Source organism: Carcharhinus amblyrhynchos, chromosome 17 (assembly GCF_965287045.1).
Source record: "Carcharhinus amblyrhynchos chromosome 17, sCarAmb.v2.hapA, whole genome shotgun sequence".
Lineage (NCBI taxonomy): Eukaryota > Metazoa > Chordata > Chondrichthyes > Carcharhiniformes > Carcharhinidae > Carcharhinus > Carcharhinus amblyrhynchos.
This window is the reverse complement of record NC_137340.1, coordinates 9,899,103-9,913,458: the sequence shown is the minus strand read 5'-3', so window position 1 is coordinate 9,913,458 and position 14,356 is coordinate 9,899,103. Positions and strand designations below refer to the sequence as shown.

Sequence of the window (14,356 nt, the reverse complement as noted above, 5' to 3'; positions counted from 1 at the left end):
GTCAGCTGCAATGTTATCCAGTTTCCCCCTTCCCTAAACCCAAGGGTCATCCTCCAAGTCTCCTGAGTAAGGGAGTAATCTTCTAAATAAAGACATAGAGCAAATTTGGAACAAGATCAATGGCAGAAAAGATAATGAGATAATTTCCCAAAGCTGCAATAGAAACACATCTAGAAACAAAAAATATACAATCAAGAATAGTCAGCATGAGTTTCAAATGGAAAGGTCACGCTTAATCAACTCTCTTACAGAATTATTTGAAGGAATGCAGTCAAATTCCGAACATTATTAAAAGTCTGTCAAAAGAACTTCTAAATATAGATGAATCGCGGAAACTAATTTGAGAAATAATAAGTTACAAGCTTAAGTAAAGATAACAACAAAAACTTGCATTTATATAACTGCATTGACATAGGCCAAGATCACAAGGCATTTCACAGAAGCATTATCAAACAAAAATTGATACTGAGCCGCATGGGAGATCTTAGGACATGTGACATCTTAGTTAAAGAAGTAGGTTTTAAAGAGCATCTTATCAAAACAAAAAGGAGATAGAGAGGCAAAGAGGTTTAAGGATGGAATTCAAAAGCTTTGGACCTAGTTAGCCGTAGGCATGGCAAGCAATAGTAGAACAATTAAAATCTGAAATGAACAGGAGTGAATTGGAGCATATCGAGAATCTCCGAGAATTGTAGAGCTAGAGCAGGTTAAGATTAGAATCCCTACAGTGTAGAAGGAATCCATTTGGCCCATCAAATCTGCACCCTCCATTCTATCCCCATAACCTCATGCATTTACGAGAGCTAATCCGTCCAACCTATATATCTTTAAGGGGCAATTTATCATGGCCAATCCAGCTAACATGAACACATTTGCATTGTAGGAGGAAACTGGAGCACTTGGAGGAAGCCCATGCAGGTACATGGAGAAGATTCACCCAAGGCCAGAATTGAACTAAGTCCCTGGCACTGTGAGGCAGCAGTACTAACCACTATGCCACCCTAAGGTTCCTAGGTTATAAGAACAGAAAGAAGCGAGATCATGCAGGAATTTGAAAGTAAGGATGAGGATTTTAAAATGAAGGTGCTGAGAGACCCAGAGCCAATACGGGTCAATGACCATTCAGGAAAACATCAAAGAAATGAATTGGAGCAGCTAAATGTAACTGAAGCTTCATGCTCTAATCTTTTCAGATTTCATTATGCATTGCTAATGTCTCATGGAATTTGCTGATTGAAGCTCTCACTAGCCTCTGATTGCAGCAAATCTGTGGCAGACTAGAAGCCATTTTGGTGCAGATATTTCTCTTTCCAGAAGGAAAAATACCAGTTCTGACCAGTATCCTCATCTCCTCATTTTACTGTTTTATCCTTTTTGGATTGGATCCTTCAGCAGCACAGTTTCTGCAAAGTTGGGGGCCAGGCATTAACCAAGCCGAAGAGTGCAGTCCTCATCCCAGTCCATTTTCCAGGTTGAAAGTTAACACTATTATGGTAGGCCACATTAACTGCAAATTAACTCCTTCAGGTTTAACCCTCATCCACTGCTGTATTAGCAATTCCAGATGCTGATGTACCACAGGCAGTATTACAAGCTTGCAAATTCCTGCATCAGGTGTATTAGAAACCTGATATCATTTCCTGTGAAAAATGTGGAAGTAGTGTCACATGGTGCGAGTCTGGTTCCTTGAATTTCCTCTCCCCACTCCATTGCAGGAGAGTCAGAGTAGTAGCATCCGAAATATATATATATATATATATGTGTATGTATACACACACACACATGTATGCACACGTTTATACATGATAACATAAGGGCATTGATATCTCAATCTGATCAAAGGTTAACGCCTAATGAATGTTTCAAAACACTGCTGTACAAAATATTGACTGGGGAAGGCAGCGATTAAACAATTTTCATTAACTACTTCCCAGAACATGATGTTTCTTCCAACTGAAAAAGAGTTTGAAACATTAAGCAAAGCTCTGAATTAACTAACTGCACATTATCAAATGCAATGCGCATACTTAATTGAAGAAATGTAACAAGATCTCCTCTCTTGAGAAAATAAACTACTATTTATATTACAAAAATATGTACAAGGTACAATTTTCTACATTGTGCAATAAAACTTTTCACAGATTATGTTGATTCATTTGATTTGCCTCCTATGAATCAATTTTATAACAATGGTTTAAAGAATGCTCAGAAAGAATTTTTCCCCAAATTTTAACTAATGCATCAATTGATATTGTCATGAACATAAACTATCAAAGAGAAAGGGCGGGATTTTACAGCCTCGCTCGAGTGAGACCAGAAATTCCCGCCCGAGGTCAATGGAGATTTCCATTGTCAGATTCTCGCCGCTCCGATTCCGTGGCGGGCGAGGTGGTAGAGTTCCGGCGATAGTCATTAATTATCAACAATTATAGAATGGGAATGCACGTTCGTGCTTTACTCAGAGTACCAGCAAATTATATGCTACAGATCAAATCTATAGTCATGTACTTATGCAGAAAGAACAAAAGTGGAAGAAAATTTTTAGCCATGTACATACCATGAGCGTCAAAGAAATCATCTAGAAAAAAAAGCAGCATGCAGAGTTCAATTAGATGTTAATGAACTGACAGCAATGAGGTCATAAAAAGAACAAAATATGCTAAATTCCCCACACCTCCAACAGAGCACAGCAGTTGCAAAGTAAAAGGAAATATATAATCATGAAAAAAATAAACAGTGTGTGCCATCTCATAAAAGGTGTTTGGTTTGAACGATAAATTCGAAGTTTTAACTATGCACATCAACAATTTATAAGCAGATATACATATACAATATATATTAAACATATATATTTATTCCATGAATAGTTTTAAGCTATAAAGTGAATTATTAATTTTTAATATGATCTTCCTCATTCTTTGATTTAATTCCATCCATCAAACACAGCAGATTATTCCATCAGACAAAAACAGAGAATTTGACAAGACATTGTTTGAATAGTGTTAAAATTTTGATCTGAAATCTTGCACCGTCCTCCCAACTCCTTCTGCCCTTTCGCTCCATAAACTCTTTTTATTGATAGGTAAAATTGACAAGACAAGATGCTATAATAATTTAGCCAGTGCATTTATTTTGTAATTAAAACATATTGTATTGCCTTGAAGGTTTTTTGCACAAATATGTGTTAATGCAGGATAAGTGTCATCTGAAACAAATCCCTTGCAGTCATTGTGGATTGGCACTGAGAAACACCAATATTCTCATGCAGTATATGTGGGACGTAACTAGAACATCCTCAGTGCTGACTATCATTTCCACCAAAGACACATCATCAAATATTTGAGTACTTGCACCGAGGCCTGAACTGGTACTCAGTCAACAGTATCGCTGAAAACTTCCTTGCTTGAGATCTGTAAGGCATGGACATCCAATTAACAGGGTCAAGGTGGCTCTAAACAGAGTGAAGGCTACAATAATACAATCACTCTGATGTGAAAAAAATGAGGCTTATCAATCCTGAGCCACTCCAATACCTTGCTCTCAGCCACATGAAATAGTTCAAATTTGTAAGCTTGGTTAAAAGGCTGGTCACAACTGAAATCTCTTTTTGTCCTGGAACGATGAGATCCTTCGCTTTAATTAAAATAAAAGGGCTTTGAGATTCAACTAACAGAGAAACTTTAGAGGATCACGGTGGAAGAACAAACATCAAAATTTATTTCAAGACAATTGTGCATGTCATGCATGTTCATGATAGCAGTGTCAAAAGGAAAATGCTAGAAACTTCTCAGGGCAGCCCAGTAAGCAACATCAGTGGTAATAAAATCAGCTGACATGTCATGTAAAACCTTAGCACGAACATTAATTCAAGCGTGCTTGAAGTAATCAAGATCAGAGTTCATGAAAGGAATGGTGTCAATACTGAAGCTGACCTCAAGCAAGGCCCAATTGTCTGGTGCCTTAAATTAGAATACCATATAAATGAACAATCGTGGAGAAAAAATAAAGATAATGAAGATGAAGATATATGAACACAGAAATTTGCTTCCAAAATTTCAAATGAACTATAAGGAAATCAGTTTTGAACTGCACAAGAATTGGGGAAAATCAGTTGGAGCTTAGTTTTAACCCCTAAAGGAATAATGCACTGTACTGTTTATTAATGCTTAATAAAACATAAGTTGGCCAGCATCCTGTCTTAGAAATATGTCACCATTTCTCCACTGTTGCTGGGTCAAAATCCTGGAATAGCACTGGTGGATGTACCTACATCATAAGAACTGCAGCAGTTCAAGAAAATATCTCACCACCACCTTCTCAAGGGTAATTAGGGATGGGAAATGAATTATGGCCTTGTCAGCGAAGCCCATATCCTTGAATGACTATTTTTCTAAAAATTGCATTATAGTCATTTTACTGTAATGGGCAAACATTACAGGGGCATTGTCCCTTCAATAAAGTGACAATAATTCAATGTTTTTTCAAGGAATGTGGGCTTCGCCAGCTAAGCCAGCATTCACTGCCCATCCCTTGAGGTGGTGGTGGTGGTGATGAGCTGCCTTCTTGATCAACTGCAGTCCACTTGCTGTCGGTACACTCACAGTGCTGTTAGGGAGGGCGTTCCAGAATTTTGACCCAGCGACAGCGAAGGAATGGCAAAACATTTCCAAATCAGGTCAGTGAGTAGCTTTTGCTTACGAAACATTAAAAGCATGTGAAAGAATTATAATTGAAGTCTGCATCTGTACTTTGGAATATATTTCTGCTGCTAAATTATCATTAGGTTTTATGAGGAGATTAACAAGGTTTTTTTTAAATGCTCAATGTGCACATGAAAAATACCCAAATGAGTGAAAATTAATGTCAACTCCACTCTGGTGAAAACTTAAATGAATAATGCTGTTAATTGAAATCAAAGTTTCCATGCAATCGGAACACATTATGTTCATTCCTATTATTGGTATGTTTATGCTGTTTATCCCCTTCAACGAAAAGGATGCACCAAATGTAATGCTTTCCATCAACCAGGAGGGGCTGGGAGGGACGCGGCCAATGTATTATTTCAGAAGGCTTGTGAAGAGGGCCCATCATCTTCCTGATCCTCCACCCAATTAAGTCCGAAAGATGTGCCGGTTAGGTGGATTCACCCGAACAGGCACCAGAGCGTGGTGACCAGGGGAACCTTACAGTAAATTACTTCATTGCAATGTTAATGTAAGCCTCACTTGTGGCTAATAAATAAACTTTTAAAAAAGTCCAGGATGGAAAGGGTTGGAGGGGGCCTTCTTGATATGAAGCTCTTCAGAGGCCACATGAGGTCCTCACACTGTCACTGCTGGCATTCAACCAGCAGCAGTCGGGATTATGCCACTATTTAAACCCTGGGACGTATGGCTGTGGCCTGGTTGGGGAATTCTTCCTTTCTTCCAGGCAGTCTGTGGTCCAACAAAGGGTCCTTTCAGCAACAAAGACTGTCGAATCCCCTGCCCTTTATGCAAGCTCCGCTCCCTCTCAGCTCACAGGTCCTGCCTGACTGGCCCAGGTGATGCCAACCCACCTATTTGTGGTCTGAGGCATCAGTGATGATCCTTCTCCTGAGGCCTTTTGCAGTACTGGCATTGGTCACTCTGTAATGTGGTGCTGTTCACAGCAGACTGCAGCCAGCTTCTGTTTGGCCAGCGACTCTCTAGATGACCCTGGATAGACAACACTGCCTGATTGGAATTTTATCCCTATGGGGCTCCCAGAAATGGCCGAGGAGGTGTTGCCAGCCACTCTCTCGCCGGTGGACAGGCCCTCTTCTCAAGAGTCTATCACTGGGCATGTTTGCTGTTTAGCTGACAAAACCATCACTTGATGTGTTACACAAGTATATCAAAAACAAACTCAAAGCAAATGTCTGCAAAATAATTAAATCTGTATAAGAACTGCAAACTGAAATTTTGGAAACGGAACAAAGATTATATTTGAATACAAAGTGAATAAAATGAGAAACCAATTAAAATGACATAATTAAAATGAAATAAACTTTACCATTTTAATTCCACGCAAACTTGAATGTTTAAAGGCATTTAATAGCAATTTAACTTTTTAATAGTATCATTCTCCCTCTTAATTATGATTACTTCTTCTTACCTTCAGGATCCTGGGCTAAACTTAGTGTTGTCAATGTAACTATTTTGAGCCCCATAGCCAACCATGTGAAGAACCATGGCAAAGGAATCATTTTCTTTCAATCTTCACTTGATATAAATCTGAAATTGGAAAAACAAATAATCAATTAGAAAGTATTCAATCAGCAACCAATGAGAATGCTGCAAACTTGTAGCAATATACTGAACGCTCCTTTCAAATACAGCAGAGGAGTGAAATTGTGATCCATCTTTCACGAATGTGAATAAACAGAAAATCATGTCGTACTTTCCCATGATATTCCCTCCTCTGTCTCTCCTGCAACCACAGTAAGACGTCTCACAACAGCAGGTTAAAATTAACCTGCTGTTGTGAGACGTCTTACTGTGTTTACCCCAGTCCAACACCCGCATCTCCACATCTCCTGCAACCTCCAGTCTCCACGGGGAGCAACATGTTGCAAATTACATCATGTAAATGAAGCCAAGGAAATCAAATTACACTGATTGTCATTACTTTAAAGCAACTTGGATCTGTTGAAAATAAATGGGTCATTGCTAGTGTTAAAATAACATCGATCATCAAATCTCAGCAAGAGCACGTCAATAATTGAAAGACTCTCAACATACAACCAGTTTGGAGATACTGGATCTAATGACTGAGAACTCAAGTAGTTGTGTGGAGGGACTGTATCCAAAAGCAGACCAAGTCTCAGGCAAATCAAAACTCTGCAACTTTATGCATGGTGTATGTAGGATAGAAGACCAAGGCTTGAACAGTTATTCTATCGTCATATATAGCACCAGTGGCCATTTGGAATGCCAAAAAAGAGGTTCTCCGGCCTATTCCAAAAGATTGCAAATACAATATAACATCATAAATTTTACAACATCTGGAATGATAGAACCCAGGTTCATCTTTTCATCAAAAATACAGCACACTGACAATGCAGGACTCATTGACTGCACTGTTGGGTCAGCCTTGATTCTACACTCAAGTTCAGGAGCGAGTCTTGAACCCACAATCTTCTGGTTAGAAGAAAGAAAGCTTTCAACTGAGGCAAATTGTTTGTTAGGTTGTGAAGCGTCCATGACAGGGGAAAATTTGTGACAGGAAGGTTTGGCACAGGTTTTCGCCACGAGGCTTTCCATCTCTCCTTCATGGCAGAAATCCCAGAAATAGCTGGAAACTCAAGTCCCTTCCCTGAACACAGCATGTTCCATTTTTACAGGGGTAGGTATGGAATCAGACCAGCATTCACACATGCATGGCTCACGGAGGTAGCGAGTCATTTAAATCATCAGTTGCCTCCACTGAAATAGGATTCTGGTAGAGCAAGAGAGTGAAATCCAAAGCGTGCAGATTAGACCAGGTAAAAGAAGTCTAAAGTTCGTGGATTTGTTTGGATAACCTGAGTAGCCCTTTGGAGAGGTAACATGCCCCTTCAGATCAGATCCTGAGACATCTTTGCAGGAAATAAGGCACCACTGGAGGTTGTTAAACGTAAGCATGATTGTGCGGAAAAGGTGCATCAACATTTTGCAACTGTTAAGCTGTCAAGGAATTGTCAAAGAACTGGCAAATCATCTGTAAGTGTTGAAGGGTACTAGGTGAGTTGGCACTGAGGGGATAAGGACAAAGGATTGTGGATGAAGATGAGTTGTGAGGATATTCTCCAAGTTGGCATTAGAGCTAAAAAGGGCACATGGGCATCATGTGGCACCGTGGGAGTTGGTGGAGAGGCATAGGTTGATATCAAGGCATGAAGGTATACTTCCACTCAGCCCTTCTCTACTCTCATTCTGAGGTGGTGGGCCAGTTACAATTTTGGGGGCCAGGCACTTGAGGGGAGGGAGTCTGACAGTTGGAGGGGGTTTAGACAGTCGGCATTGAGGCTGGATAGTTGAGGGTTTCGGACAGTGGTGGGGGCTTTGGGCAGTCAGTGGACAGGTTCAAAGAGGCTGGGAGGGATGGGCATAGCACAGTGAGTGGAGCGGGGCATGGTTGGATACATCGGCTTTGCAGGGCTAGTCTGGGATTGAGGAGATCCCATTGGTGGGGGGAAAAGTCGATTGATGGGGCAGCATCTTGGGAGTGTGGGAAGTTAGTCAGGAGAGACTGCTGAATCCCATGGGATGGAGAATAATCAGGGGTGGGATTGGGATAGTTGGGGCAATGAGAGAAGTTCCCTGAGATTTTGGGGTGGGGTGGGGCAGGGTGCTTGGTGATCACTGTGGATGTGTACACTAATTGTCCAGAATCAGTTTTAATTCTTGTTTTTCTGGGTGACTATTGATGTGACACACTGGAAACCATCCAAACTTTGAAGTTTGAGCTGCATTTTTGATGGTTCCCAGTGTAGGACAATTGTTCATTGGGAATTTGCACTTCTGAGCAATTGCCACCTGAACCTTACCTGGGAATCTCCAGGAGGGGTTCCCCACCACATCTTTGGGGTACCATCGGATTATGCCACCCTGGAGCTCAGAAGTTACAATCCTAAAGCTATTATAATCAGTACAGAATTGTGACGCCAGGTATGGGGGCTATATGTCCCAGCGATCCGCTGTTCCCACCAAACATCAATTGGTCATAATTGCCAGAGTACTGACCATTCTCAACCAGCCCACACTTGCAAAACCTCAAATACTCTTACTGTTAGATGCGATTCTGCTATTAGATACGCAGCACTTGCAGAACAATACTAAGCGCCCCAACAATAAACATAAAATGACCAGTCCAGCTTGAAATGAAAGCTCATTTACATTTTGTTAGAAATGACGTTCGTTTTGACACAGGGTCTCACTCTCTGCCAAACAAAAGTATTACCATAACCATAGAACCATTGAATCCCTGCAGTGCAGGAGGCCACCACTGGCTCATTGAGTCTGCACCGACCATCCAAAAGAGCATCGCGCACAAGCAATTCCCTCTATCCTATCCTTGTAACCCCACGCACTTACTGTGGCTAATCCACCTAACCTACACATCTTGGGACACTAAGGGGCAATTTAGCGTGGCCAATCCACCTAACCTGCACATCTTTGGACTGTGGTAGGAAACATGGCACCCATCGAAGAACCACGCAGACATGGGGAGAATGTGCAAACTCCACACAAACAGTAAGCCAAGACCAGAATCGAACCCGGATCCCTGCTGCTGTGAGGTAGCAGTGCTAACCACTGTGCCGTGCGAGTTTTGCACTATTAAAAAGATTCTTCAGGGGAGCCTACAGTTCACTGCTGCATTCTCTACAGCAACAGCTTCACTCACAGTCAACTTGCCAAACAATCAGCATCCTCTTCTCCTGTGGTATGAGTTGTTGTGGCCGTTTGAAATTTGGCATTTTTGCATTTGGCCTGATGACAAAACTATTCAGCAACATGTCTCTCTTGTCAGCAATATTAAAGTTTTATACCAGCAAAATGACTGTTTATATTTAATTTTATTTTTCAGAGAGCTGGAAATGGCTGATGAAGATAGGTTTTTATGTGATTTGTTTTCCTTCATCAAAAATCAACAGTACAATCTTTACGAAGGAATCTGAAAAGAAAAATCGAATTTGTTCAGTGCAATGTGTATACTGAAAACAAGGAAAGCTTATTAATATTGACTAGGTGTATGCATTGATGCTCTGACACATTCATAATAAATGAAAAATAGCTCAAGGTAGGATTGAAATTGTTGTTTAAAATTCAAATGTAAATTACAGCTTCTTAAAGGGTCAAAAGGCTATCAAAGTTTAACAAGCTGGAATTGCCAAAACTGTAATGAATTTGAGGTGACTTAATGATTCTGATTCATATTATTATTCATCAGGAGACAGCCATGTGTCCTTTTTGATTTAAAATGATTAGAAAGAAAGCATCTACCTGTTTGATAAGAGTTTGTCTGTCCACCATTCCTTGAGCAGTTCCAATGTCATTGCAAATCCTTAGTGCAGTCCGGTTGTTGTTTGAGATGCACGTGACCAATTAAGTTTCCCCAGGCATTTAAAGAAAAGTTCACCGAGATCATTGATTGTTGTCAGTGCGTGACTAGTTTTACAATGACATAGTACAGTGCCACCACTCCCAAGTCAGTCATTAGTCACAAAACATCACTGATTATAATGACCTATTGGAGGCAGACTTTCTTCAATCTTTTAATAACTTTACCCTGAGGCTCCATGTCACATTCTAATTTTTAAAAAAAATTTGTAGGTGGAACTCATTCACTGAGTAAATTCAACAATTTGAGAGGCTTCCCTAACAATCCTACAGCTTCTCAAGTAGTGTCCAAATCCCAAGATGCTTTTTAAAGATCCTAAAACTTTAATTAATCTTGTTTGGAATGATCATCCTATTCTCAATGTAAATTCTGCTGGTCTGACATTGGCGGAGGTGGTGACTGAGTGGCACCGTCACTGGACTAATAATCCAGAGATCCAGGTTAATGCTTTTGGGACCCAGGTTCGAATCCCACCATGGCATATGGTGAAACTTGAATTCAATTAAAATCTGAAATTAAAAGTTGAACGATGACCACAAAATCATGGTTGACTGTTGGAAAAATGCATCCGGTTCACTCATGTACTTTAGGGGAGGAAATCTGCTATCTTTACGTGACTCCAAATCTTCAGCAATGTGGTTGACTTTGAAATGGCCTCAGTTCCAAGGTAATTAGGGATGAACAATAAATGTTGGCACAACCAGCCCACGAATGATTAAAAAAAACCTCAGCTACCTCAATTGATCTGCAGATCACTGCAGCCTCATGAATGGTGAGGCTCAGCCCCGAGTCTCAGAGCATCACTGTTTCTCTTGCATATTGTTTGAGCAATTATGAGATGTTACTATTGAGTAAATGGCTAGATTATGATCTTCTACAGAATTTTCCAAAATCCTTTTGGCAGATTTGAACAGCATTCTCACAGGCCTGTACTCTTTGAGCTTAGAAGAATGAGAGGCAACCTTATTGAGACATTCAGGATTCTCAGGGAGCTTGACAGGATAGTTGGTGAGAGGTTGTTTCCCCAACTGAGAGAGGGCGTAATGTTAGAGTCAGGGGTCATCCACTTACGTGTGAGATGAGGAGGAATTTCTTCTCTCAAAGGGTAGTGAATTTATAGAATTCTTTACCACTGAGGGCTGTAGAGGTTGGGTCATTGAATATCTTCAAGGTTGAGATTGAAAGATTTTTAATCATTAAGAGTTACTGGGATAACGCATGGAAAGTGGAGTTGAGGGTTATCATGTCAGATCAGTCATGACCTCATTGAATGGTAGAGCAGACTTGATGGCGGCACGTTGGGACAGTGGTTAGCACTGCTGCCTCACAGCGCCAGTGGCCCAGATTCGATTCCCGGCTTGGGTGACTGGGTGGAGTTTGCATGTTCTCCCGTGTCTGTGTGGGTTTCCTCCAGGTGCTCCGGTTTCCTCCCATTGTCCAAAGATGTATGTGTTAGGACGACTGGCCATGCTAAACTGCCCCTTAGTTTCGGGGGTCTATAGTGTAAATAGGTGGGGTTATGAGGATTGAGCCTGGGTGGGGGTTTGTGATCAGTGCAACAGCCTCTTTCCACAGAATTCTATGATGGGCCGAACGGTGTACTTCTGTTCATATATCTTACAGTCTATAGGTTTGATATTCTTTATTTATGTAGTAATGTATTCTGCGCTGGATGTTTGGCCTTGACTATGATTTTGCAAAGTTGAACTGACTGCTATAACAGCAAAGGGATTCTGTAATGCATTCTATTCATGTTGTTACTGGCCTCAGGTAATCATCCCTGGTACTTTATTTCCAAAGTTGATAAGGAAAAATACATTCAAAAATGGAGAATTCTGGTGACTCCTTTGCTCTAACAAATAGGTTATTCTATATCCAATCTGCCAAGGTCCCCGCGTATTTTTTATTCATTTCAGTGAAATCTTCCCCCAGCCTCCTCTATCTCAGAGATAAAAACTACAGCATCTCATATCTTGAAGCTTGGGAGACAGAGAAAAGAATAGTTGGAGGAAAAAAGTGTTAAGAATGAAGCTTGTGGACTCAGTGAGAAGTTTTATTGGCCAGAAAAAAAAGCCAATGCAAAACAAAAATATTATTCGAAAAAAATTGTGCTTTCCAGGAAGGACTTGAAAAAAACTTCAGTGTGAAAGAAATGGGGCCATACAGAACAGCTGTGGTGAAACGAGGAAGCACAAAAGAGGAAGCACTTGAGGCTTATTGGAGCATGAACTGTTTCTATTAACAATTAACTCTTTGATCTGCTCCCGAATTGTCAATCATGGCAGTTCAAAGAGTTCAGGGAGCACCTGTGGCTCATTCAGGCTGCAAAGTAGAATCCCCCAGTAAAATTGACAAATCCTGTCAATCAAAATACTTCAAAGAGGTCTGGTAACACCTGGGACTTCTGAAATCAATCAAGGGCAATTCCTAATGTAGAATGGAGTGCTGCTGTGATCCTGATGGATTACAGATGTTCAAGAGGTATGGATATTGAGGTGACCAGGTCACTTCAAATGTTTTACAGAACATAGACAATAATAGAGTTTTAACAGAAAATTGCCTAAAATCACAATCCGCAGAGAAATCTCCATGTTTCCAAGGGCAAGAAGGATGACGTCTGGCCACAAGACTCCATCCGAAAGTAGAGTCCTGGGGTCAACTCTTTCCCCTAGCCTGAGCTTCTCGAATCCCCAGTTCCCTTGATGGACCCACCCTTTGCAACTCGGCAGTGCAGAGGAGGCCAAAGGCACAGTACTCACCTTTCTGACCCCCCTCAGAGTCTAAGGTGCCAAGTTGCAGCTTGACCAGGGCCTGCTTTGTGTCGTGCCCACTAGACTTCAGGTGGCCAGGGCATCCAGCCTCAAACTCGATAATTATATTAAAATGCATGTTAATTAGCAGAGATCAGTTTCACACCTGCTCCTGGTAAACTGATTGGGGCCAGCAGAGTGGACCAGGAGATTCACAACAGGTTTGATGCCGGGTGAGAATCCTGATTTGGCCCTTGCGCCTGATTCAACAGGCCATCGCAAATTCCCATCTGGGGTTAGCGACCCAAAGATCCCTCTTAGGGTCGTGTTTTCAGGCAATTATTGTTAAAACTCTTTATTATTGTCTGTGTTCTGAAAAACTCCGAAGTGTCCCGGTCACATTAATATTCTTGCCCCTTGAACATCTGTAATTAGTCAAAATCACAGCAGCATTCCATTCTACAATATGGACTGTCCTTGATTGATTTCAGAAGCCCCCTGGTGTTACCAGATGTCTTTGAAGTACTTTGATAAGCAGGAGATGTCAATTGTACTGGGTGATTCCACTTGATCTGTGTTAGTTTTACGCAGACGATGTCACTGAATCATCAACATCATCCTCATCATCGTTCTTTCAGTCTGTTTTTCTTTCTTTATATCACGAACAACACACTATGCATGAAAGTGCTCAAAACTAATTTAAACATTTTCTGTGAGCTACAGTCAGAGATGTATAAGTTGATATTTTAAAAACTTGGAGTCATAAAAACTAAATTACTTTTTACTTGCCAAAATACCAATGACTGCTTTTGATTCCAAGGTATATTTGTGAAAATAACTAAATTCAAGCACTGGACTTCAATTTTGAGTAGTAAGTAATGTAATCTAATACAACACAAAGAGCACTTTCCAATTATTCAGCTTCAAAAAATATTAAGATTCAAAGGAATTTTCCCTGAATATTACATGAAGCCATCTCCAATTCTCTTCAATTATTGAAATGCAAAAATATGAAATATTTGCTTACATGTAAAGCTGTCAAAGTGACACAAGGCTCTGAAAATTTGTTAGAGAATAATTTAAACAATCCTCATCCACAACCAAAGGATTTCTCTTCACCCTCTTAAACTTTTAGTCTTTTAAATCTCAAGCTTGCTATCATAATAACTGCTTCTTAATTTTCATTGTCCTCTCCTCTGCTTTTTTCCACCTTGGTAGCATCTTGGATTGCAGTGCTTTATATCCTTCAACTGACTTCAACATAATTCCCATCAGTTTCATTTTAATTCCAACCCCTACTTTAACATTACAATATAATCAGTAAATGAGAGAAATTTGGTGACACATATTAACGCGGTCAGAAATAATACAGAGAAAGACACTTTTTTTTTTAAACCATTCTTTCATGGGATATGGGTACCACTGGTGAGGGAGTGAGAGAAAGAGAACAACATGCACTTATATACTGTCTTTACCACAGAAAA

General features: G+C 40.4%; 1 protein-coding gene across 11 annotated transcripts in view; it reads right to left on the bottom strand.

Moving 5' to 3' along the window:
- Positions 1–14,356, bottom strand: part of pcdh15b (protocadherin-related 15b) — a 1,349,261-nt gene that overhangs the window by 662,249 nt on the left and 672,656 nt on the right. For 10 of the 11 annotated variants that reach the window (XM_080205457.1, XM_080205459.1, XM_080205466.1 and 7 more), the window contains 2 exons: positions 6,136–6,254; positions 2,558–2,578 (listed from right to left, as the gene is read on the bottom strand). In XM_080205457.1, coding sequence (XP_080061583.1) covers positions 2,558–2,578; positions 6,136–6,226 — 112 coding nt within the window. In that variant the 5' untranslated portion in view covers positions 6,227–6,254. The remainder of the gene's footprint in view (positions 1–2,557; positions 2,579–6,135; positions 6,255–14,356) is intronic. The other variant, XM_080205464.1, reaches the window with a different exon arrangement.